Source organism: Kalmanozyma brasiliensis (genome assembly GCF_000497045.1).
Source record: "Kalmanozyma brasiliensis GHG001 unplaced genomic scaffold PSEUBRA_SCAF11, whole genome shotgun sequence".
NCBI lineage: Eukaryota > Fungi > Basidiomycota > Ustilaginomycetes > Ustilaginales > Kalmanozyma > Kalmanozyma brasiliensis.
In genome coordinates this window covers 508,487-533,729 of record NW_015961950.1, presented here as the reverse complement: position 1 = coordinate 533,729, position 25,243 = coordinate 508,487, and the positions used below count along the sequence as shown (strand labels likewise).

Sequence of the window (25,243 nt, the reverse complement as noted above, 5' to 3'; positions counted from 1 at the left end):
CGAGTTAGGTCATGGATGTCGACCGACATCACTCTCAGAAGCTCGACCGCCTTCGGTCCGTGCGCCTCGCGCGCATACCCGTTGCGTCAAGCCGCCTTCTCCTCCCGCGGCATCCTAAATGTTGGCGTCGCAACCTTCTCTCGAGGCACCAGCCGAGATGCCTCTGACCGAGCGTATCTCGTTGCCATTCATGGATGGGAGAGAACTGCTCACTTTTGGCCAAGTCTGATATAACGATAGGCCTCTCTAGAAACACGTCTGCTTTTGCTGCATCGTACATATCCAACTTCCTCTCATTGATCTTCCCTTCCATTGCCCGACACACGATCCACACAAACATGTCGTCCCTTCCCAAAACGTACAAGGCCGCCGTCTTTGAGAAGGCCGGTCAGCCTCTGACTCTCAAGGATGTTGAGCTCAAGCACCCACAAGATGGTCAGATTCTCGTCAAGGTCGAAGCCTGCGGAGTCTGCCATTCGGACGCGCTCGTTCAGTCCGGCGGCTTCGGCGAGCTTCCCCGAATTCCTGGTCACGAGATCGTTGGCAAGGTCGTCGAGGTAGGCTCTCACGTCACAAAGTGGAAGAACGGTGACCGCGTCGGCGGCGCTTGGCACGGTGGTCACGATGGTACTTGCCGTCAGTGCAACCAGGGCCTCTTCCAAATGTGCGATAATGGCCAGATTAACGGCGTCACTCGTGACGGTGGATGTGAGTAGACCTCTTTGTACCCGTGTTGACCCACCCTGCTTCTCATCGAAACTGACGCTTCGCTCTTCGCTCCGGGCCATGGAACAGACGCAGAATACTGCCTGCTTCAAGCCGAGTCTGCTGTGCGTCTTCCCGCTGACGGCGATGCCGTGCAGATGGCGCCACTTATGTGCGCCGGTGTCACGGTCCACAACGGCATCCGCAAGATGAACATCACTCCGGGCGAAGTTGTCGCCATTCAAGGTCTGGGTGGACTAGGCCACCTTGCGGTCCAGTATGCCAGCAAGATGGGTTACCGCACCGTCGCGCTTTCCCGTGGCACAGACAAGAAGGATTTCGCCATGAAACTCGGCGCCAGCGACTATATCGACACCAAGGCCGAGAATGCCGCCGAGGCGCTCCAAAAGATGGGTGGTGCCGCCTTGATTGTCGCTACTGCGCCCAACCCGGAGCACATCTCGCCCTTGGTCGGCGGCTGCAAGCCATTGGGCAAGCTTCTGATCCTAGCACGTACGTATCTCGCCTCTGCCTGTTTAGCCTATTTATGTACCGCTGATGCTGACTAAGTGTATCTGCTTATATTACGCACCCTTTGCCGCATACAGCCGTCGGAGACGTCCCCGTCAACTCGGTCGCCATGATCACCAAGGGAATTTCGGTGCACGGTTGGCCTTCGGGTCACGCGCTCGACTCGGAGGATGCCGTTGCGTTCAGTAAGAGATTCGGTGTCGACTGCATGTGCGAGACTTTCCCTCTTGCCAAGGCCAACGAGGCCTTTGAGCACATGATGGCCAACAAGGCTCGCTTCCGTGCTGTCCTCACGATGTAAGAGGGACAACACTCTGCTTTGAATGCTACCATTTTGCGCAATCCATTCACCAAGGATCATTGCATCGTACGTAGAAAAAGTGTGCTCGTTGAAAGAATACCGGCACTCAAGAATAGTCTTGACTCGGTCCGAATGGATGGGCGCGAAGAAGGTCATGGCGGAATTGCCGAGTGTGGGGCCCCTTGAGCTCTAATTTTTCAATCTCACCTCCCGCGCGCTTCATCTCGCCGAGCTTGGTGAACAGTGCAACCGGCTTTGCATTGGCCCGAGTGCCGTTCGCTATTGTCCTTCATTGCATTCGCAGACTTGTGCGATAGAGCAGCCATCCTCCTCTCCTTCAAAGAGTCTCGACTGACGACGTCCCTATCACCGTCGAACAGACAGCCCAGCGCCACTCGGATTATCCAAAGTAATCGCCATGACGGTACAAAAGATCGGCAAATACACCCAGTACGATGCCAAGACCGGTATCTACAAGTCAGACGTGGCGTACAGCCCAGCTTCAGCGTCATGCATCTACGAGTATCTCCTTGGCTCCATCAGTTTCGGTGACCAGGAGGAGGTACTGAGAGAGTGCGGCAGTGGGAGGACCATCTCGTAAGTACCTGTGTTGCTCTTGCACGTCCATTTCAGCATGCATTGACGTTCTGATTTCGTCTTGGATCTCGTTGTGCTGCTAGTCTCGGCCTCCTCAAGTTGAACGCGCAGCGACTCGGCGTGGGCTTGACCAGCAAATGCAAACTGAAGCCGGGCGACACGGTCTTGCTGTACCTTCACTCTTCGATCGACTTCGCCATTGTCTTGCTTGCATCGCAGTTCGCCGGTCTTCGAGTGGCGCTCGCCAATCCGGACTATTTGCCGATCGAGCTCAAGCATGTCGTCCGTCTCACAAAGCCCAAGAAGATCTTTGCACCTTCACGCGCCATGAGTCGGCTCGGAAAAGCTGGTGTAGGAAGCCATTCCATCATCATCACAGACGGCGATGTCTTCGGGTTCAACGGTGTTCTCTCGCTGGAGGGACTGATGGTGGACGAAGCCACCGCCAAGCAAGCCAACGCTCACGTTCCAAGAAACATCGACGAGACTGCGTACCTACCTTTCAGCAGTGGCACGACTGGCCTGCCCAAGGCAGTCGAGATCTCGCACAACAACGTGATCAACATGGTCGAGATCCTCCATCACGCACCAGCCTTCTTTCCACGAAATGACGATGGGTCCCAGGCGCAGTTTCGCACGTTGAACTTCCTGCCCTTCTTTCATGCGTACGCATTGATCCTGATGCTGCACTATCCGATTCGCAAAAGGGGTCACACCAGCATCATCCGACCCTTCCAGCCGGAAGCATACTGCCGATTGGTCAAGGAACTCGAGGTCAACTTTATCGCTCTGGTGCCTCCCGTCCTCACGCTCCTCACCAAGCACCCAAGTGCGACCAAGGGAACCTTTGCTAGCGTCACGCACTCGATGTGTGGAGCAGCGCCGCTGGACTTTGAGACGCAGAGCGCCTTCATGCAGAAGACGGGTGTACGCGTCAATCAAGCGTTCGGCATGACGGAAACCACGGTGGGAGCCCTCGGACTGCCTGGCGACGAACCATCTGGCTCTGTCGGCGGTCTGAACCCTGCGACGTTGGCTCGCATCCGGGACGTCGAGACGGGCGAGTATCTGGGCCCAGGAGAGCGAGGCGAGTTGCTCATCCAAGGCCCACAAGTGTGCAAAGGCTACTACGGCAACCCGGGGGCGACACGCGATACCTTCACCGAGGATGGCTACCTTCGCACTGGCGATATTGCGATTGTCGATCCACGCACGGGCGAGTTCAGCATCGTCGACCGACTCAAAGAGCTCATTAAATACAAAGGCTTCCAAGTGGCGCCCGCCGAGCTGGAAGGCGTGCTTGTATCGCACCCCGCCATTGCTGCAGCCGCCGTCGTCGGCCGATACGATCAGCAGCAGGGCACCGAGCTGCCACTGGCATTCGTTGAGCTCAAAACAGGCCAGCAGAACGAAAACAAGGTAGTCGAGGAGATCGATGCCTACGTGCGGGCCAAAGTGTCGCACCACAAGTACCTGCGTGGAGGGATTCGCATCTTGGATAAGGTGCCCGTCAGCGCCAGCGGCAAAATCTTGCGCAAGGAGATCCGCAAGTTGCTGCAGGCCGAGATGGCGGCGAAAAGTTCGTCGAATGCGAAAGCCAAGTTGTAGTAGAGCCACATGCCATGCTCAGTCGCTAGAATCGCACCACACGCGCTTACGACGTAGGTCCAGAGCAATGCGCTCGTGATGACGCTAGAGGGAGCCAACGCATCAGTTGGCAAGCCGAAGACCAGCTCATCTCTCTTCGAGTGCCTGGCAAAGTCGTCGTTGGTGTCCGATGCACCCAACTGATCTCTTGGTGGTGTATAACGACTTCCAGCTCCGCGCATTCTCTCTCTCGGAATAAGCAAGGCTTGCAGCGATCGGCTCGACTGTGAAACTGGTAGAGCGGCGCGATAAGATTGCCGGCGCATCTGAGCAATGATCGACATTTAAATGCAGGCGGCGCTCCATCTACACGCATGGATCAAAGTCGGGTTGGATTGTTTGCGGCCTGCTCGTGATTGCCAAGCTCCCAAGGCGGTATTGCATGGATTTCAACTGCATAGGCCGAGGCCGAGACTGAGCGCTGAGCTTGAGCGGGCGTAGGACCCCTTTTTTAGACCTGTCTCAGTCCCGATCTAGCACTCGCCAAAATCGCCAAATCGGATCCTGCGCCGGCGTTTCAGCTGCTTTCCGACAAAGAGGGGCCAACTTGCTCCACCATCTCCATCACCATCCTCATCTTCACTTCGACTTTGCATCGTCTCTCCTCTTTCCACATACCCAGATCTCTCTCACATCGACTGCGCACTGACCATCAGCATCCGACCACCTTCGGCCTTCGACAGCCATTCGACGCTACGAAGATAAGCCCTGTCATGGCACTGAATCAACCCAGCTCAAGTTCATAGAACGGCAAGGCACCGTTGTCCCCGTGCACTCAGTGATACCACCTCCCTCTTTCGATCACATCCAGCTAGCTCGCCAAGCGAGCCACGTCGTCACACTGTCTTCGCCTCGATCTGATCCCGCTTCCTCGCATTCAAAACTCTCCGAGGCAACGCCCCGCGCTCACCGCGGCCTGTCTCCTTCCCACCTCGCTACATCTCCCCCCGGAAGGAGGCCATCCCAGCCCACTGGTCTGCTCTTCGCAGCCAATTCCGCTTCTGGCGCGGCAGAAGCTGCTGCTGGCTCTTCTGCCCCGCCGGACAACGCACGCCATCGTCGCAGCTCGAGATCCTCCGCCTTCGCCGCAGCCTCTGATACAGCCAGCCCACTCTCGGACAGGGAGTCAATTCTCTCTTATGGCAGCAGCTCACGCGCAGGTCCATCCACGCCACGGCAGAGAGCTCGACGTCTCTCACCCAACGACGATGGCGAGCGCAACGTCTCGCCCGTCTCCTTTTACTCCTCCTACGAGGCACCCTTGACATCTTCACGTCAATCCCGTCAAGGAAGCATCCAGGTCGATCATGCTCGTGGATCTCACCAATCTTCGCCCTCCTCGGGTCACTTCAAGCCACTGCTCGACTTCTCTTCTAGCGTGCCAAGAGTCAATGGCTCTTCTCGTTCTCGACCGTCCAAAGACACGGCTGCGTCTCCTCCATCCGCCTATCGTGACCTTTCCGATCGTTCCGTCAAAAGGCACTCCATCGGGAACGATTCCCCCACGAACAAGCAGCGACAACGCGACTCGACCGAACTCTATTCTTGGCAGTCAAGCTCCGGTCGCTCGCGTCAGCTTTCCTCCCAAAGCAGAGATACAAAGGCTCGAGAGGCTCGCGCAGATTCGAAAAGCGCTGCGCCTCATGCTGTCAGCTCTCCGCCGCGCTCGATAACTACCTTCAGGTCCGCCAATGTCGCCTTGACACTTTCCGACTCTGGGGCCTCTGGCCGCTCGCGCTCAAAGAGCAACGCTAGCTCATCTCGAGCCGCCATTCCGCGCTCCCCGACAAGCGCTGCTCCATCTTCCGCCGCACACCAGTCAACAGATTCAAAAGACGCCCTCTTGAATCCCAGCCTCGGTAACAAGACGCTTGCACCCGCCACGTCCAAGCTCAGCCTGCGTTCGCGCATCTTTGGTCTCAAATCTCCAAAGGTCGCATCGCCATCCGCTTCGTCTTTCGACTCGGGCACAGAGACCTCTTCGCCCAAATCTTCACGCTTCACACCCTCCGTCCACTCCGAAGCTTCACAAAGCGATCTCAACCTTGTGGAATCGGGTCTGCCTTCTCCCAGCTCTGTGCAAGCTTCCCATGCTCACGACCGCGATCCTGCTGACGACCCGGACGAGGGGACCGGCGAAGACAACCGCCCTAAATCCAGCAGCGCTTCCAGTCTCCTCCGAAAGACGATTCGGTTCAAGGACAAGTCTTCCTTTGTCAAGTCTCGTCCTTCTGTGTCGTCCATGAATTCCGACTCCACCACCTCAGTCGCCACATCGGTTCCGCCTTCGCCCCTCGATCCGCCGAGCGGGTCTGACGCAGAGACTTCGTCGAGGAAGGCGTCCTCTTATAAGCAAGTGAGCGGACGCAGAGGCATCCAGTATACCGGATCCACTTCCGACCTCATGGATTTAGAAGTTACTGGATCGACATCGCATCGCCGTCCAGGAACATCGGCGAACTCTGACCAGGGGCAGGACGCTCTCGCTCTCTTACCGGCGGTTACGGAGCACGATCTCGAGGCTTCTCCCAAGTTGAGGCGATCGCAGTCGCAGAGTTACAGAACAGGAGTTTCGCAGCGCGAGAGACGTATCTCAAGCTCTGCACGCTATGACGATGGGGTCGATGGCGTCGCGGGCCAATCTCCTGCAAGATCGACTCGCGAGATCGACGGTGGGAGTCGGATCTCGAGGAGCAGCAGCGTCAGTCATTCTACTGGGAGGGTTGAATCATCGCCTTCGCCATCTTCGCATATGGGCCCGAGCCAAACCACCTTGCCCTCGTTGCTCGTCGATGGATCAAAGTCTCCTCGCCAAAGGCCTCTGTCTGGGTCCCCAAGCTCGCACGCCCCTCACATCCAACCAAGGACGACCAGCTCGCCTGCTCGGAGCACAATGCGTCGACCGCTCACCACGCAAACCAGTCCGTCGCTTGCTGCCTCTCCGTCCGCGGGAGCACCATCTACGAGTCGCGAGGCACAAAGGACGATCCGGCCAAAGACAAGCGAGGCAGGACACGCGTATTCGAACTCGCTGTCCAGTCTTCGTGACATCCTCATGGCAGCCCACGCCATTTCGGAAGAAGGCGCAGTCTACAGTACGCCGGACAAGACGCAGGTGGCACGCTTCGAATCAGGCGTGGGTGCACCTATCGCTGCCGACGTCAGCGCCTCGCCCATCGATGGCAAGCGCCCTGGTCTTCCGCCGAAGAACCCTCTGCGCAAGCAGCGGCCGTCCGGGGCCAGTACGACGGGTACGCCTTTGATCTCTGGTGATTCTCCGGCCTCGGTCAGCACATCTGGCGTCTTTACGGGTCATCCCATGACCACGGTAACCGATGCACACCTCCTCGGGCCGCCTGTCGACCCAATCTCGTCGTCGGCCTCGAGTCCATCCTTAGTCGACTTCGGAACGCCCACCTCGGGCTCGTTGCAACCGTCGCCGAAAGACAGGCAGAACGCTGGAGACTATTTCCGCTCTCGAGACCTCGCCAGACCACACGATGCACCTCCGGCACACCTTTCCTCCAGGTCACCGAGGTGGGCGAATGGCAGCGGCTCACCCTCGCCCGGGCAATCGCCTTATGCCCGCTCTCAGCAACTTATGCGAGCGCCTTCAGCCGAGACCTATACAGGTGGCAAGATGGCAAGGCACGAGCGCTCTCCCAGCGACGCTTCCCTTCTGCTGCCCGATCTTCGCTCATCTGCTGGGCCAGGCGCTTCGACCACTTCCTTGAACTCAGAGACCTCTTCGGGGACCAAGAAGAAGAAAGACGGAGCAGGAAGCAAGATGTTTGCCTTTGCCCGAGACTTTGCCCATCGAGAAGGCAGCAGCGATTCGGGCTCGAATATCCCGAGCTCGGGAACATTCCGCCTCGGAAGGAGCAGCAAGTCCAAGAAGGCGGACTCGACACCACGACCCGTCATTCGCAGACTGTACGACGGACCGCTCGAAGGCGAAGCCGCTGCCGACAATGCTGCCAACTACGCGAACTCCGTCAGTCCCAGGTCGTCTGCCTTTGACCTCGATGCTGCGACAGGCGTCCCGCCTCGCACTCCCAGCATCTCCAGCAGCCGAGACATGCACCGTCGTCCCGAAAGCTCAGGCAGCCTAGCACGCTCGGTGATATCTTCAGGCGGTACAGCTCGTGACCTCTTGTCGCCGGCTATGACGCCGCAGTTGGGATTCAACGGTCAAGGAGGCTTCAAACCGCGAAGCGCCAGCTTCGCTCAGCCGTCTTGGTCCATCCCGCAAGACGATCTCTCGGTGGAGCAGAAGCGGCTTGTCAAGCGGTGGTTTGTTCTTCGCGAGCTTCTCGAGACAGAAAGGACGTATGCATCAGACCTCGCTGTGGCTAGAGACATCTACCTGGTCAGAGCGAAGATGAGGGCCGGTATCACCGCCCCGCTTTCGCCTCTGAGCGTTCGATCGGCCAGCGTCTTTTCGCAGCTTGCTTCACCGGAATCCTCCGCGCAGACTCCAGCCTCACATCCGCAACAGCGCGGCGGCGTGTCTGCTCTTGGTTCCGGCGCCCCATTAGGTAGAGGCGCACCGCCTCAGAGGATCCTCTTCCGACATTCGTCTGCCGATACGCCAGCCAACGCAGCACCTGCCAGTCCGAGCTCGGCTAATCAGACTGCGTCATCGGCCTCGTTCACCTCGAGCAATCCAAGCAATCGCTCGTCGATGTACACGGTCTCTTCGCACAGCTCCTATACCCCGGATGCCAGTCACTTGAACCTGTCCGGTCATCCCGCACTGGCAAGTGGTATTCCGTCACAATTCTCAATCGACGGGCCCGTCTTGTCACCACTGTCAGGCACCAACTTGATTCCCGGCACAGCAACGAGTGCAGCAAGCTCGAACGCATCTCCTTACTCGTCTGTGTCTGGCACACCGTCTCTTTCGACCACCACCGGCATTCTCTCGCCGTCGTTTGCTGGTTCAGCGGAAGGTCTCACAGCGGTCCCGGCCGAAGCACCGTTCAGCGCGAGCGACGTGCGCATCATCTTCGCGCAACTAGAAGCTTGTGCCGCTTTCGCAGACGAGATGGTCGTGTTGCTCGAAGATGCTGTGGGCAGGATCTGCAACGGTACCGCTGAAGAGGCCGCTCAGCTGCTCGCACAAGGTCAAGTCAACGAAGAGTCAGAGACGGATCGAGTTGGACAGGTCTTCCTCAAAATGATGCCGCGTATCGAGCAGGTCTACTCGGCCTACTGCTCGCGGCACGAGGTTTCCATGGCTAGGTTGCAAGAGCTGCTGAGCACACAGCCAAAGGTCGGCTCCTTCCTCAGTGAATGCACTCGGGCTGCGCGGGCGTACACGAATGCATGGGATCTGTCGTCACTGCTAATCAAACCCGTTCAGCGAGTGCTCAAGTACCCCTTGCTCCTCTCTCAGATCCTGGCGTCGACGAGCGCCAAGCATCCGGACTCGGAGAGCCTCTCCGCAGCCTCGGTGGAGATTCAGAAGGTCGCAGACAACATCAACGAGGTCAAGAAACGCAAAGACCTCGTTGAGCAAATTGTCAGCGGCAAGACGACCAAGCGCACGACCAGCCAACGCATGCAGCACGGCGCCACCAAGAAGCTACTGCGTCGTCAGGAGAAGGTGAAGAAGCTCGTGCTGGGGCCAGCAGAGGACATCCTGGCCGACGATGGCCAGTACAAGGCGCTCGTGGTGCAGTTCCGGCAGTTGGAGAAGTCGACGGGGGCGTTTGCTAGACGATGCATCGGCTGGTCGTCCAGCGTCAAGGATGTTCACGTCACGCAGCTCAGAATGCTGGAACAGTGGGGCCGTGCATATGCAGTCGAGGAGGTCGCCGCGCGCACCGAGGCCGAGCTTCGTCTGCGCGCGTTCGCTGAGCTCGTCGAGGGCACCCTGCTCAAAGCATACTGGACGCAGCTGGACGCGGAAATCAGTAAAGGCCTCAAGCCCGCCATTCAGCGCATCTCGGCCATGTTCACTCTGCCGCAAGCGGTTCTTGCCAAACGTGACGATCGCGAGCCAGACTATACGCGGTACAGGACCGAGATCGCCCGCGGTGGTGCCAAGGCGGTGGACAAGAAGCTCACAGAGAGCGCCAACGCCTTTGTCGCGCTGCACACGCAGCTGATGAACGAGCTGCCCCAGTTCAACTATGGCGTGCAGACTCTGCTGGACCTCTGCATCGAGTCGTTGGCACGGACGCAAGCTTCGTATCACCTACGCGTGCAGCAGGCGCTGATCGGCTTCTGGCAGACCTACGGTCCTGAGGGCAATACGGACATCGCGATCAATGAGGAGACGGACGAGCGATCCATGGGCCACGTCAACCCGGTCAAGATCTTCTGGCCGCTGCACAGCAACATGGCAGGATTCGCCGAGTCCTTGGGCATCATCCAGGGCACGACCAGTAACCGCCGCTCTCGATCGACATCGTTGAGCGTCGACAACGAGCTGCTCACCGCGAGCAACATCAGTCCTGCCAGCACGAATCACTTTTCGCCACTGCAGTCGGATCGTGCGCTACCCGACCCGGAATTCGCCTCGATGGTACCCGACGCTACGAGCATGAGCCAGCAGATCGAGTCCATCACCGGCGCAGGATCGGAAGAGCTGTTGACGCCCATGAGCGAGAGAGCCAGTCCGGCCGCGTTCAGCACTCCGCCCCTCGGATCGCAAGGTCGCGCATCGCTCTCACCTCAGCTGCGTCAGGCACCGTTGCTTGGTTCGCCCGCTCCCATCGGCTCCGTGCCGGGAGGCATTGATCAGCGTCCGTCTCTGCGAACGGCCAAATCTGGCGGGCTGATCGGACTGCTGCGCTCGGTGAGCGGTGCGCCGTCCGCAGGCTCGCGCAAAGGGTCGCAGTCGTTCGACACGGCCAATGAGAGCTTCGAAGTCAGCACCAGTTCGGACCCGCCCACGCCGGTCAGCAAGCACACGCCCGACACGACGAGCGACGCTGTCGCCGCTCCCACGCTGCCAGCGCTCACGTTCAACTCGGGCTTCTTCAGCCAGTCGGACGCGGTGTTCACTTCGGCTTCGACGCGCGGGCTCAGCGAGCAGGCGGAAGGAGGACGGAAGGCTGCGAAGGCGCGCATGGGCTCGTCATCGTCAGCGGCGGCGGCGATGGGGACCATGGCTGCGGTTGCGAACAGTCCGGCGCGACTGAAGGGGACGACCAAGAACGGATACCTATTCATCGACTATGAGGTGGGAGATCTGTTCAGGGTGCTCGACCAGGACAAGACGCATCTGTTTGGCAGCTCGGAGCACGGCGTGACGGGCTGGGTCGAGAGGGAGAACTTTGTGCCTCTGTCATAGCCTCATTGCTCTGTTTGAGATCTGGGATTCGACCACCTTTCTGCTCATCGTCTCTCACTCTGCGTGTGCGTGAATGCTGTCATGACGTGCCAGTCAAAGGCTTGAGTGTTATCGGTCAATGTGATTGAAGTTCGTGACCAGAACGCGGAGGCGCATCACCCTCGCTCAAGTGCGTCCTTGACCACCTCAAACGTGGTAAACGTCGCCGCCGCGGCCGGTATCGCCCTGAGCAGCGTGGGGCTCAACCCGACCCAAAACCCTTTCATCCCTTGCTCCTTCCACAACGTCCTCGCTTCCTCCGAGACATACTTCAGCAGCAACGGTCCACCGAAACCTCTTGGCAGCTTAGCATCGTTGAGCTGAATCCTCGACTTGAGCACGTCCAACGGGTAGCAGGCTAGCCAGTTGCAAATCCCACCGCAGCTACCTGAAGCCATCAATGCCCAAATCGGCAGGATTGTCCCACCTTGCGTTGTTCCTGACGGTAGTTTGGCCCGGAAGGCAGATTTGGCGAGTTCGAATCCGGTATAGAACCCTGCGTAGGCAGGCACTTCACGCATGACCGTCACCCAGAACCCCCGCATAACGCCGTTCTTGACGCCGTACTTGCTGTACACCTCGCGAGCCACGGCGGAGAGCTTTCGTGCTTTCGCCGCATCACCCGGGGAGGAGATCTGCGCCTGCATACGGATCTTGAACAGCTCCACTGGGCTGCTGAGTACCGAGTTGACCCCACCGGCTATCGCGCCCGCCGCAGCGATCTGTGCGGTGCTCAACCGCTGGCTTTCAGGCGAGATGAATCGCTTCGCACTCTGAAAGGCGGTAAAGAGCAGCGCGTTCTGCGCGGCGATGCCGAGCAGAGGCGACGCCATGCCTTTGTACAACGCTAGCGGGCCTTCTGTCCGGATGGTGCGGGTCAGGACGTCCATAGGTCCAGTGTACGTGCCTCGTGGCGCGATTTGGCTGCGCACTTTGACCGTGTCCAGCGGTTGACCGACGATGACTTGCGCGGCGCCGGCAAGCGAGCCTGCGACCAGGTCGACGGTGGGCAATGCGAATGGCGGCCACGGCTCGACCGGCGCTTGTGGAGCTGGCATGGTGAGATGTAGAGCGAGGTCGCAAGGAGTGATGGATGTCAAATGCAGCAGAGGCTGACGCTGCTGATGTCGAAGCCTGGTGGAAGCAGAGACGATGCGACCAGGTGCGCTTTGGTCCTCGGGTGCTGCTGCGACAAGTTGGGAGCTTTACGAGTTGAAGCTGCTCGATTGCTGATGAGCGAGAAGGTTCACAAATGCGAGGAAGACAGCCCTTCGTGATGGAAGATCCGCTCAGACTTCGAAGATCGCTTTAGGTGGTGTCAAAGGTGAGATTTGATGAAGGTTGCGAGTCGAGAAGGAAGAACGACAACCGCGGCTATCTATGCAAGGGCGGTCAGAAGAACAAGCACGTCATTTTGCCGAGAAGGGTTCAAATTCACATTGCACACGGTGAGGCGTGATCCTCAACCATGTTGGCTCACGAACCTCCTTTGCCACAAGTCGATGCAGAAGCTTCCAACGATGCTGTATAAAGAGTGAATTATCTAGGGTACACTTCCGATTGAGCAGGTTCAATGAATGGAAAGGGTCAAAAGGAACAAGGGAGTGCTGAACACCGATATCAATGCGCCCAGAAGGCCGACTCGTCGTCGTTCTCATCGACCAGATCAGCGGCATGCACCTCAGCTCGCCGATTGCGAGGATCCGAGATATCCACAGAGCCCACACCGTGCGCGTGCGATCGCCGAGGGCGGATAGGCGGTGATGCAAACGGATTCTCGTTCCGAGATGGCGTCCGAGCATTGGTGGATCTCTGCTGCGTCCGTGTGCTCGGATGAATGGTGTCGTACTGAGGGGGCAATTCCATCAGTCGTCCCGTGCCAAGGCTGATGAGCTCATCGCCATTATCGTTGTCGTCCAACAGCAGGCCAGCATCAGCGTGACGGACGATGTGTGCCGGGTGGTCAGCACCGCCCGAGACCTCCGCCCAGCCTGGAGTACGCGCAAGGGGTGCGCGGGCTTGGGTTGCGCCGAAAGGCAAGCTTCCGTCGACGCCGCTGACAGGCGGCGTTTGGCTGGCTATCAGGTCTTGGTAGGCTGCTTGGTATGCAGCGTCTGGACGATACGTCGGACCAGGGCCCACCCCCATCGATTTCACAGAGATGCTGTCCGAGCTTCTGCCGCGGGAAAGAACGCCAGGGCTGCCGGTCCTACTCTGGAGGCGACTGCCAGGGTCTCGCCTCTCCGCCTCGTCCAAGTAGGAGCCAAATGGCCGCGTGATCGAGATCGAGTCTGTGGGAGACCAGCCATCGCGAGAGACATCAGAGAGGGTCCTCCTCGTCAAGTTGTGTGTCTGGTGGCCATTGTTGAGACCTGCAATGCCGACCGAGGCGGTGTCAATCATCGGATAGTTGTTGGCAGATCTCTCCTGATACATGCCTGAGGTCCAGCTGCGCAGCGAAGATCGCGAAGGGGCATGTGTGAGCGGACGAGAAGACAGGGCAGCAGGATCATAGTTGGCGGCACCGGCACGACCCGCGTCTCGCTCCCCAAGCACAATGCTTGCGCTGGACTCCTGTCGACTGTCGCTGCGCCCAAAGACACCAGGCGCGATGGGCGTGTTCCGACTCGCCTTGAAAGGCGCCGACGCATCAGGCAAGTCCCAAGCGCGGATATTTTGCTTGCTTCTCTGACGTCTTCGGAAGCAGAAGTAGCCGGCGGCGGCGCCGACGAGACCAACGCCGACAAGTAAGGCGATTATCAAAATGAGAAAGCGGGCGCCAAGCCCTCCACCATTGCCGTGGACTAAGCGACCGTTTTTTATGGTCTCGATGACGGTCACAGTAGCCACCATGCCGCCACTCGTGGTCAGACTAGCCACCATGGAGGTTGCGTCGGGGTACAGGGTGGCTGCACTGGCTGTGGAGGTAGCGGCAAAGACGCGATGCTGGTAGTTGGACTGACCAATGCACGAGTCGTTGACGTATTCGTTGAGCGCAACAATATTGAGTTTGGACACCCCGCCATTGCTGTTCATCTGACGGCTGTCTGCTAGGGACATGACGAAGCGTGTTCCACCTTCCATGGCGACCTGCCAAGTCATGTTGGTGGTGGCAGCGAGAGGCGCTGGAACGTAGATGGGTGGAGCGGCTTCGGGAAGAAACAAGGCGGCCATCGGCGGGGCGTAGCTGCCGTTCCAGACGATCTCGTAGGGTTGACACATGGAAGGAGCGCCAATCGTCCAAAAGACAAAGGAGGGCGTATACTGGAATGGCGCGCAGGTGACACCTGCGCCGGGACTTTGGGCCTGCACAAAGCTAGACGAGTTGGACATGGCTCCGGTTGAGTCGACGACCGAGACGATCATGGAAGGATTCTTGGTGCCGCCTGCAAACATGGGAACGTCGTACTGGTAGAGCCACAAGTCCTTTGTGGCATCGTCGTAGGACGATGTGAGACTGACGGTGACGGGCCAGTAGTCTTCGGTGCTGATCATGACGGTATATGGAGGCTTGCCGTAGCTGGGGTCGAAGGTGATGTTCATGGGTTGGCACATGGTGGGCTGCGACACTCGGACATTGAAGACGTGGTTGGCAGAGGCAAGCTGTCTCGGGGAGAGCTGGGCTTCGTACGGATAGCTTGTGGGCAGGACTGCATTGATTGGCTTCGAGGCAGCCGCAATGCCTCTGCGTGCTAGTGCGGGCGTTGCAGCGGGTAGGGATGAGGCCGAAATTATGGTGAGGAACGAGCAGAGCAGCATGGCGAGTAAAGGGAGAAGGCTGGCACGAGGTCCCCTCTTCGAGATGCGTCGAGGTCCACTTTGAGCTGCGTGGATGGTCTTGGGGTCGCCTGGGACAGACATGACTCCACGGGTCTCACCGTGGGGAGATCCTGCGAGCGATGGTTCTGGCGACGTAGCCATCGTGTCTGATTGCGATGGTCGTTGCGAGCGGGCATGAATGCGGATTGAAGCATCACCAGGTGCTGGAATCCGGCTGGAGCTGGCAGCGCTGAGTCCGCAGCCACAAAGGCAGAGAGTGTCGCGCATCGTGACACTGTGACGTCTGGCGTCAGATAGACAGCGTTTCTGCTGGGTCGATGATGCTGGGAGAGTTCCGGGGCGGGGATGTCGAAGCTACAGCCGTGACTGCAAGGTCCACATTGGCGGCAAAGAACGGGAAGAGACGGTGATGCCTGGTATCTGGCGTTGCCTGAGTGTCTGAGCCTGCTGTGCTGTGCTTGCTTGAGGTACTGAACTCGCGTCTATGATTCGAAGACACGCCGTGTCTGATAAGGTCGAGATGGCAGGAGAGATGGCGGCCAATGTCGGGAGAGGAGGTCTATATGATCAAAGAGGAGCGAGTGGCATTGAATCTGTAGCGAGTGTGTGTGTGTGTGTGTGTCTGAGGATGACGGCTGCAAAGGAACGAAGGTGTCTTCAAGCAAAGGCAAGGAAAGCTGAGCAAGCGGAGGAGGCCAAAGAGGGCAGAGCGCGGCGTAGTGCAAGGGACCGCCGGCGTGTTGGAGAGTGAGTTGCGGACTCAGAAAGGCAGCGATTCGAACTACGCCAGGCAGGATCGTCGCATGTTGGCAGCTTGGCTGATCGTCTGCGAGTGCACTCGGGTCAGCGCTATGGCCGCGACTGGCACAGAGGCAGACAGAGACGGGCTGAGAGGCGACCGAGGAGGGCAGAGCAAGCGCGGCTCGTTTCCTTTGTCACGCAGGCCGGCCCAATTGAGCTGGCACATTGCTCGCACGCTCGGTGCTTCCGATGGAATGCAAGTGCTTCGGCAGTCAGCCGTGCATGAATGGGCAGCGAAAAATTCGACTAGTCCCAGCAGCACACACGCACAGGTGGTCTCAGCGGCTCAGCAATGGCTCGCTGTGGTTCCTCGTCAAAGTTGGCATTGGCGCTGACACCGATGCAAGACAATACAATGGCATTGACGAGTCTTGAGCTATTTGCTGCTGCATTGCAGCTCCCGCGCGGATTCTTGGCGTAATGATTGTGTACAGCAGGAAAAGTAGCCCCCACAGCATGCAGGAAGCACTCTCAGTCTGTCGGAGCTAGATTCTTCCATTCGGAACGGTCGCCTGGATGAGAGTAGCGCTGCATCTCAAAGTTGAGCGTCTTGCTCGTTCACGCGAACGGCGAACCGCCCTACTCGAGAGGATCGCGAAAAGGCTCCGGGCAAGCCAACGCGACGTCCACCCGCCGGGCCATGGAATCTCCGCAAATCAGCTGTGGATCTGCAAAGGCGCGACAGCCGAACTTCTTTTTCCCACGACAGCCGACAGGGGTCTTTAGCCCGAGGGGAGGCGAAGTTGAGGCCGAATCTGCTATCGATGCGGGACCCTGGAGGCGACCCTGGGCCGAGCTGCAGTCCATCTTGACATGTACCGCAGAGCACAGCCAGGTGTTCTTAGCAACCTGACGTCTAAAGGCAATGTACCGCTTCTCGCTATTGATGTCAGAGAAGCAGTTGTCACAGAAGCGGAAGCCTGCGTGTTCTGCGGGCGATTCGAGAAGATTCCTCGAACCGCAGACCCAGCTCGCCTATCTGATTTCTCGCTTCGATGCAGGCTTCCCGTTGACCGAGCTGGGACGCTAGAATGAGCTGACTCGCTGCCATCACGCGAGGAGGATCAAGCGAGCCTATCGCGCGTTCCTGACCACCAGTCAACCCAGCCTATCTGAGCGGATGTGGTCGGACCCGTACGTGGGTGCGCTTGGAGCCCTTGCGGTTGGCAAGCTGGGCCTCTCGGTCTCTTGGTCCCGCTGTGATGTGGCAACCCTCGGTTGGCGAACTCGCTGCTCGGGGATTGCTTCGTTCCCGCCGCTGCTGAAAGCAGACATGGCGCTTCGCGCACTTTGTCGGCCTTTCCGCCGGCGCCCTTTTGCAGAGATCATGCGATCACACACCACACAGTACCCGCTTGGTGCTTCCGTTCGATCCAGTTGCGCTTGCAAGGCCCGCTTCGATCGGATTCTACCGCAGCCACGCGTGACCTTTTACGGCTGCGCTTCAGCGACGTTGTGGATGCTCTTTGCGTGCTTGTCTCGATCAAGGCTCAGCACCACCGCTTCCTCCGATTGAGCTCAGACCCAAGGCCGTAATGACGGTGCAGCACACGATCCAGGTGACACGCAAGCCGGATCGAAGGTGACATGAGTGCTGCGATTGTCTGTAATAGAGGGAACGAGTGAACAGAGTCGGAGAGACTTGGTGTGGTACTAAGAGAAGGAGATGATGATGGTAGTGATGCCAACAGTACAAGGTAAAGGTATCCATTAAAACAAAAGTGTGAAGTGAAAAGAGGCTTGCTCGAACAGGCCCGATGTGAGTTGGTTGCGAGCAATGCGAACCCCCTGACGAAACCAGACTTGACGTGTATACCAATCGTCTGGTCGGTCAGAGTCGCTGCATCTGCTTGCTCGACATCCTGATCCAGCTCGACCGTGGCCTGTCACAAAATGCCGCTGTCCTTGAGCGCATTGGTCAGAATCGTCTCCTTGACCGCAGCAAACACCAGGCGGATGTTGCTCGTATCCGTCGCCTGCGTGAGATGTGGGTAGATGCTCAACCGCGCTCGGTTCGTCTGTGTGAATCGCCAGAGAATGTACTTGGCCGCCTTGTTGATATCCGGGCCGCCGCTGTACTCGGGGAAGTACTTGGACAGCGGCTGTTTTGGAATCTTTTGCTTGAAGATGTCGATCTTGTTGAGAAAGAGGATGACGGATGTGCGCAAGAACCATCGACTGTTGACCACCGACTCGAACAACACCAGCGATTCGGCCATTCGGTTTTGACCGCTCTCCTCGAGCAACACCTGATCGTACTCGCTGAGCGCCACGCAAAAGATGATGGACGTGACCGCCTCGAAGCAGTGAATCCACTTTTTACGCTCGGAACGCTGTCCTCCGACGTCAAAGAGGTGTATTGAGAGCTGTCCCATGTTGAAGCGCGTCTCGCTGATGCCGGTCGTCTTCGAACGCGCTCGAAGCACGTCATTCTCGTCGGGAATGTAGTCCGGTTGTCCGATGCGGCTGACGTTGTCGAAGAAGTATGATGCGCTGTCCATGAGGTAGAACTCGCTGCTGCGTTCCATGATGGCTGGGATAATGGGGTCCTTCCACAAAGAGTCTACCTTTCTCGCCATGGCGTGATCTAGTGTCGCGCCTGGATCGGCATCCACTCTGTACTGCAGAATGGCATCCACATTCTCGCGATTCTCTGGCATCTCGGGCTCCATCTTGAACTTTCGCAGAGCGAGCACAATGGCTTGCGCCGAATCCACCAGGTTCTTGATGACCGTGAGTCGGTATTGCAACAGCTCGTCCTTGTTGTAGCCATTCTGATGGATAATCTTCATCTGCTTGACGATCGTCGACTTGCCCGACTCTCCCGAGCCGAGGAGGAGGATCTTGCATTCCTTCTTAAACTTGCGACTGTCCTCCTCGAGTTGCTTGTCGATGGCCACGCTCCTGTCCTTGGCATCCTTCTGATCCGTGGAGGATAGACAGTTTCCCATTTTGAAGTGTGTTGAGACTCAGCAGAGCCGTGTGAAAGCGGATGTGTGGGTATGTAGATTGATTCCTTCGATCCAGTGCGAGTCCCCGGAATGTCCCGTCGTGCTCTCTGATAAGACGATCGGAAGCTGCGATCAGTGCGAGCGAGAAGGAGGTGATTCCAGAAGCGTTGCCGTTGATCTCTGATCAGTTCATGGGAGACTGTCGATTTTGTCCCTTTGGAGGTCGTGATCGAGACTGCTTCAGTTCGAACGCGCTGTCGAGGCCGTTCTTGGGGTATCCGTGAGATCAAAGAAGAAGCGCGGACTGGTCTGACGGAAGCGCCGACTTCAGCCTAGTGACGTTTCGCAAATTCCGAGCAGAAGTTGCTGGTGGTGGGATGCGCGAGGACGTTCCGATGCGAGCGCTGGATGAGTCAACCAGCGTGCCCGGTGCTGTCACAGCGTGTGCTCTTACGAACGAGGAGTTGCTCGAAGAGGGTTGGCGTCGAAGCTTGGGTCAACTCGTCGGATGATGCCTGTGATCTTTACGATAGCAGTTGAACGGAGGTCGTGCCGAGTCAAACAGTCAGCAGCGCAAGACGAGTGTCGGTCAAGTGCGATCGAAGGCGAACGTCGGAAAAGATCGAAATGGCGCAGGTTCGACGCTGCCAGTGAGAATGCGACGATGACAGCGAATGTGTCCTCTGACCGTTTCGACGTCGTCGCGAGCTGGTCCGAGAGGAGTCCAGTGGTAGGTCAGGACAAAGGCGTCGAGTGCGACAAGACTGAGGACCGAGCGCTTGCAGGTCGAAGGGGCGTAAAGACGATGCGGACGGAAGCGAAGGCGAACGAATGCAGCAAGAGGCGCAGATGACCACCGCGGAGCTGAGGACGAGATGATGGTGGAAGGTCGCAAACAAAGATGCGTGCTGCGAGGTCCAAGCTTGAATGATGGAAATGGGCAGCGGAAGGATTGAGGGTCAGGGCCAAGAGGAGCGAGAGGAGCGAGAGGCGGCAAGGACGGATGGAGAAATTACGGAGGTGTTGTTGCTTGCTGTTGGCTGCTGCTGTTTGCTGTGGGATCGGCCTGTCAAGAGCGCAAATCTCACTGGCCCTCCCTCTGCCCCTTTTGTTCACCCGGCGAATGCAATGCATCAGCGAGCGGCCAGGCACACCCTTCTCGCCGAAAGTGGCCAAAAAAATGCATCAGCAGCCGGGTTTCAGGGAGAGGCCGCGTCGGCTGGCTGGCTGGCTGGCTGGTTGGCTGGCTAGCTGCTGCACTATGAACGAGGCGAGGCAGGGAAAAAATGGCGCTAAGTGTGTCTCTCTGCCTTTCGGCTACCCGGTGCCTGCCTGCGCGGTGCAAAATGGGAAAATGAATCAGAGAGTTGGCTTCCGGAGCAGTCTTGCGTGAGTGAGCACAGTGAGCCTTGTGCTGGTCGGTCACTGAACTCAAAATTCAAAACAAAAAAGGAGTCTAATTCACCAAGAGCGGCTCGCCAGTCAAAAGCGAGCAAAGGGGATGAGTGGATTATTTGTTGCGGATCAGCTCCTTTTTCGACACCAGATCAGGCTCTGGACCTGTCTTGCCTTGGGACTCTGGCTTTCGAATCGAATGTCGACCGACATGGCTTTTGCTGACCTTGAATACGAGTAGCCGCCTCCTATACGTTAGGAAGCATGCTGCTCCTGCCCCTGCATGAACATCACAGATCCGGAATCAACCACACTTTCCTTCTTGCTTGTGCGCACAAGCTTGCGTATCCTCCCTACGGTTTCGACGTCTTCATCTTCTTCTTCAGCACGAGCGATGTCGGCAGTCTCGGCCGTCGTGGCCGCTCTTGCTATTGAATGACATCTCTCATTGACCATCGGCTTCGGAATGATCCGAACGCTATCTATATGAAAGCCCACCTCTCACCTGACTCGGCTGACCCGAAAAGCGTGAAAGGGTGGGATTTATGGGACGACTCGGGCGCCTCGGCTGTTGCTTCCGCCAACATTGGTCTGGACGGGGCGTAGCCTTCTCATCAGACATCTGTCATGGTCGTCTTTGGAGCTCTCGTTTGTCAGGCGGTGAGTACCGGGTTCATTATGGCGACATTGACGACCCTCGATTGAGGCTTGATCGACGTTGATTAAAAGTGGGAGCCAATCATTGATAGACAAGGCGAGCACCACTGCAGGGTTTTCGCCAACCACCGGCCTTTGCTCGAACCCTTTTCGCTCTTGTGGTTCCGAGGTGGCTAGGCGAGGGTCGACAAGCGAGGCGCGCCCGTGTCTGAACCCTTCCTCCTTGGAAAACGCGACTTGCAGACCAACACAATTCTCACCCAGCCAGCCAAGCAGCCAGCCGAGCTCGATACGCTTGATTGTCGTTCTGCTGGCCACTTCGCTTGCTTGCGCCTCGGGATCGTCTAGCGAGAATCAGTCAACGCTCGCAAGCAACCAACACCCCTCGCGCCAATGCCATTGTTTCCAGCATGGCTCCAAAACAGTGAGAAGCGAGCGCCCCGAGCGAAGCCGAGTACGCCTGCACACGAAACGAGTCGCTATCGAATCTTTTGGAATTCAGTGCCAGCCGGAAAGATGTGCTGTCTGCCCACACAACGACGAAGACATCGCTGTGGGCGACCAGATGAAGACAATGAGGGCGATCATAGCAGATCAGCGCTGCGCTCCGAGATCTCCGGGTTGACGGTAAGCCCTTGAAGCGGATCAACAGCCTAATGAAATGAGGCGCGGCCCCGGCGCGTCTCCTTACCTCATGTCAGCCGGGCAGGTAACCCCACAACGGTGAACGCCCCAGTCAGCTCTTCGCCTTCCTGATCCTGGTGGGCAAGGCCGTGAGGAGGAAGACATTGGGTGCTGGCTCCAATCAAAGGTCGGAACACCGATCGACTTGTTCGAGATTGGTGGGCCTGCCGGCTCCTGGCTTGTGATCCTGGTCAATCTTCTGGTCGCTATAGAGGAGTCAACGACAAGGTGGGCAGGACCGCCAGCTCTTGGAGGTTGCTGTCGTCTAATCGGCGATTTGCTGACGGCCGATCTGTGCGATCTGACCATAACTTGTCGGATGTTACGTCGCAACATCGCGCCTGCGCGTGATTCCGAAATTGCTCAGCTGGAACGCGTTGAAGCCCGCGACTATGCCGCTCGGTGGTCGAGGAGGCTTGCTCAAGCCCCGAAGAGTGAAGACGATCTCGCGTGCATCGTTTGGACCCACGACGACCGCTCCGCATCCGCCCTTGACGTGTGGGGTGGCCGCCATCTGTCAAGAGTAAGCGCGCACCCCGCACTCGTGGTCTGCACGGCAGAAGCCTGTCAACCAGATTGTGGGGTGAGCTGTCAAACGAGCTCGTCCGGTGAGGAAATGACCGGCCCCTTGAGCGCTACGATGATTGCCGCCCCTCCCTCCACGGCAGAGCAGATTTGAGCCTGCCGACGCTCTCCCTTGCGCTGACCTTTCTTTCGTGCGAAATGATTTTACGTGTCCCCGAATCAGAATCAAGCTGTAGAGGCTCAGAACGGAAGCTTTGGTCTTGACTTCCGCGTCGATCGCAGTCGAAAAGCATCTCGAGACGGTCTGCGTGTGAGACGCTGCAGAGGAAGCGGAAGACTACGCCAAGAAGCAGCCCAAGGAGATTGCCGTCGAGCATCCGACAACGGCCACAAGTCGCCCTCTCAAGCACCGAGATGTTCCGCCATCCTGCCGGCACCATGGATGTCTGTCCGGACCTTGGCCCGCTCTCCCTTGATCTGAACTGTCTCTGTCAATCACGGCATCGAGTCCGCCCACAGCTGATACGCGAGGCGGGCTTCCATGATCCTCACGCTCACGATCCAGATGCCAAGCCAAGCTGACCTGTCCGGATGGCAAGCTAACAACGGTCGATATCGGAAATCGCATTCTACCGAGATTCCTCCTTGGGTGGCGCTTCTCTTGACCTGACTTTGAATTGACCGTTTGCGCCTGGTCGAATTCGCAAGTCAGTTGGCCGGAGAGAATTGTAATGGAACGCGCAAAGAAAAACTTTCCGAACGGTCAATTCCTCTCACACGTCACTTTGTGCTCGTCAAACGCCCGCGACGAGAACTGGCGCAGAAGACTCTATCTTCAGAGGATCATGCTCAAGAGAGCGACAGCGACAGACATAGTTCCGGCATCATCGAGGGCAGTCTCGTTCGCACTCGATGGGCAGCTCGTTGGGTTGAGGGGACGGGGAGGCAGGACAAAGATGATCCGTTCTAAGCGAAGTGCATTGTAGCGAGATTCGCATCGGTGCTCGACTCTTGCTTCGCAAACTCTCGCCGGAATCTTTCAATCCTCTTGCTTTGACTCGCCGGCCTTGAGCCGTTCTCAATGTGCTCACCGGTCCGAAGCTATTCAAAGTTGCGTTGTTCAGAGTTCTTGCCGCGTGACCAGAGCTTTACCAGTGGCGGATGTGTCTATGAGCCCATGAGCCTCGCTTCGCCCAATCACATCGCATCGAATTCTCCCCACACTGGGCTCGCACAAGCTTCGTTTCAAGGCGAGGACGTGTGACCACCGCCAAGCCAACTCAGCTTTCTTCATATGATCGCTCTTCTCTTCCCCACCATTCCCTCCTTGCCATATAACCCCACTTCATTCCGCTTGTTTGTTCCCCCACATTCCCCTCCTTATTCACACACTCGCATGGAATCTTCTCGATCCATCCTTGACGTCAGCGCCTCCACATCTACCTCGATCCTCCATTCGAACTTCTCATTCAGTTCACCTCAAGCGCCTTGACCACAGGCTTCGCACAGCATCGACACCTTTCACGCCCGCGCATCCTGTTTGTCGACAACTGCAGGCATAGTCAAGCATCATCCGCAGTCATGACCAACCGTGATTTCACTCCGAGTCCCACCGAGGAGAAACCTCGCTCCATCGAATCGGACGACAAGCTCTCGTCCAAGGAAGGCCTCGAACATGATCAACTCAATCAGCTCGAGGTCGCCACCCGCTCCGTCGTCTCCACCGAGGGCGTCATCGATGCTGCCGAGCTGGACCGCGTCCTTGACGAAGCTGCTATCGAGGCTGCCGGACAGGGCGAGAACAACAGTCTCTACCTCTGGATTCTCACCCTCTTTGCCACCATTTCGGGCCTCTTGTTCGGCTATGACACGGGCGCAATCTCGAGCGTGCTCGTGCAAGTAGGCACCGATCTTGACAACAGGCCCTTGACAGACGGCGACAAGGAGTTCATCACATCGGCACTCACCGTTGGAGCCATCATCTCTGCCCTTTTTGCTGGCGTGATCGCAGACAAGATCGGCCGAAAGTGGACGCTTGTCATCTGCGACATCATGTTCATCGTCGGCGCCGTCGTACAAGCCGCCGCTCACAAGAAGTGGGAAGTCATCCCGGGCCGCCTGATTCTCGGCCTGGGAGTCGGCGCAGCTTCCCAGATCACGCCGGTCTTCATTCAGGAGCTAGCCCCAGCTCGTGCGAGAGGTAGGCTGACATGCCTCAACTCGATTGCAGTCACAGGTGGCCAAGTTCTCGCATATGCCATCGGCGCCGGATTTGAGAACGTCTCCTCCGGTTGGCGTTGGATCATCGCTCTTGGCGCCTTCCCCCCAATCGTTCAGATGCTCGGCATCCACTTTTACATGTCCGAGTCCCCGCGATACCTCATCAAGCAACGCCGTGACGACGAGGCCATCCGCGCCCTTGCTCGCATCTACCCGATCGCCACTCCCGAGCAGATCGCTGCCAAGATCAACGTCATGAAGAAGCACATCCAGGTCGAAGACAGTCCGCTCTCCCACAGGATTGCGAAGGTCTGGACTGATGTTCCTACCAGGCGAGCTGTGTTCCTCACCTCGATGAACCTTGTCGCTCAGCAGCTCTCAGGTTTCAACTCTTTGATGTACTTTAGCTCGTCCATCTTCCAGAAGGCTGGGCTCCGGAACGCCACGGCAACGAGCTTGATCGTCAGCGGCGCCAATTTCCTCTGCACCTTCATCCCGCTCAAGTACATCGACCGCTTCGGGCGCCGACGCTTCCTCCTTGCAACGATGCCCTGCGTTGTTCTCTTCCTCGCCTGCACGGCAGGAATCTTCGCCAAGATGCTCGAGCCTACCAACCAGCGATTCGCAGAGGGCTACACCTACCCGACCTCCTACACCTCGGCGATGCTCGTCTTCATGGTTCTGTACGTCTGCTCGTACGCCATCGGTCTTGGCAACGTCCCCTGGCAGCAGGGCGAGTTCTTCTCCACCGAGACGCGCATGATCGGCACCTCGATCTCGACCGCGGCCAACTGGAGCGGAAACCTCGTCGTCTCGTCGACCTTCCTCAGCCTCATGAATGCCATCACTCCCTCCGGTGCCTTCGGCTTTTACGCCGGTCTCACCACCATCTTCACCCTCATCGTCTACTTCCTCTACCCCGAGACGTCGCTGCTCTCGCTCGAAGAGGTCAGGACCACCCTCGACGGTGGATTCAACGTCAAGAAGAGTCTCAAGGTGAGGAAGGAGAAGATTGCGCTGTGGAAGGCGCAAAAGGAGGCGGCTCGTGCCGAGACTTCCGCCTGAAGTGCTGGCGCGATTGCGTCTCTCAAGCCTCCTTCCCCTGCT

At 58.0% G+C, this 25,243-nt stretch overlaps 6 protein-coding genes across 6 annotated transcripts; 3 read left to right on the top strand and 3 right to left on the bottom strand.

Moving 5' to 3' along the window:
* Positions 1 to 338: 338 nt before the first annotated feature.
* PSEUBRA_001037 (Alcohol dehydrogenase, C-terminal) lies at positions 339 to 3,742 on the top strand (the record flags this gene model as incomplete). Its single annotated transcript, XM_016434325.1, has 5 exons — positions 339 to 708; positions 796 to 1,218; positions 1,314 to 1,533; positions 1,922 to 2,134; positions 2,218 to 3,742. The coding sequence occupies 5 exons, from the start codon at positions 339 to 341 to the stop codon at positions 3,740 to 3,742; spliced, it is 2,751 nt and encodes a 916-aa protein (XP_016294423.1).
* Positions 3,743 to 8,828: 5,086 nt separating this feature from the next.
* PSEUBRA_001036 (Dbl homology (DH) domain protein) lies at positions 8,829 to 11,084 on the top strand (the record flags this gene model as incomplete). The annotated part of the gene is made up of 1 exon (XM_016434329.1): positions 8,829 to 11,084. The coding sequence occupies one exon, from the start codon at positions 8,829 to 8,831 to the stop codon at positions 11,082 to 11,084; it is 2,256 nt and encodes a 751-aa protein (XP_016294422.1).
* A 155-nt stretch (positions 11,085 to 11,239) lies between these two features.
* On the bottom strand, positions 11,240 to 12,181 carry PSEUBRA_001035 (Mitochondrial substrate/solute carrier; the record flags this gene model as incomplete). The annotated part of the gene is made up of 1 exon (XM_016434298.1): positions 11,240 to 12,181. One exon carries the CDS (start codon positions 12,179 to 12,181, stop codon positions 11,240 to 11,242), a length of 942 nt encoding a protein of 313 aa, XP_016294421.1.
* A 562-nt stretch (positions 12,182 to 12,743) lies between these two features.
* On the bottom strand, positions 12,744 to 15,044 carry PSEUBRA_001034 (uncharacterized protein; the record flags this gene model as incomplete). Its single annotated transcript, XM_016434306.2, has 1 exon — positions 12,744 to 15,044. One exon carries the CDS (start codon positions 15,042 to 15,044, stop codon positions 12,744 to 12,746), a length of 2,301 nt encoding a protein of 766 aa, XP_016294420.2.
* Positions 15,045 to 17,590: 2,546 nt separating this feature from the next.
* PSEUBRA_001033 (Guanine nucleotide binding protein (G-protein), alpha subunit) lies at positions 17,591 to 18,655 on the bottom strand (the record flags this gene model as incomplete). Its single annotated transcript, XM_016434290.1, has 1 exon — positions 17,591 to 18,655. One exon carries the CDS (start codon positions 18,653 to 18,655, stop codon positions 17,591 to 17,593), a length of 1,065 nt encoding a protein of 354 aa, XP_016294419.1.
* Positions 18,656 to 23,497: 4,842 nt separating this feature from the next.
* PSEUBRA_001032 (General substrate transporter) lies at positions 23,498 to 25,201 on the top strand (the record flags this gene model as incomplete). The annotated part of the gene is made up of 1 exon (XM_016434314.1): positions 23,498 to 25,201. The coding sequence occupies one exon, from the start codon at positions 23,498 to 23,500 to the stop codon at positions 25,199 to 25,201; it is 1,704 nt and encodes a 567-aa protein (XP_016294418.1).
* Between the last annotated feature and the right edge of the window lie 42 nt (positions 25,202 to 25,243).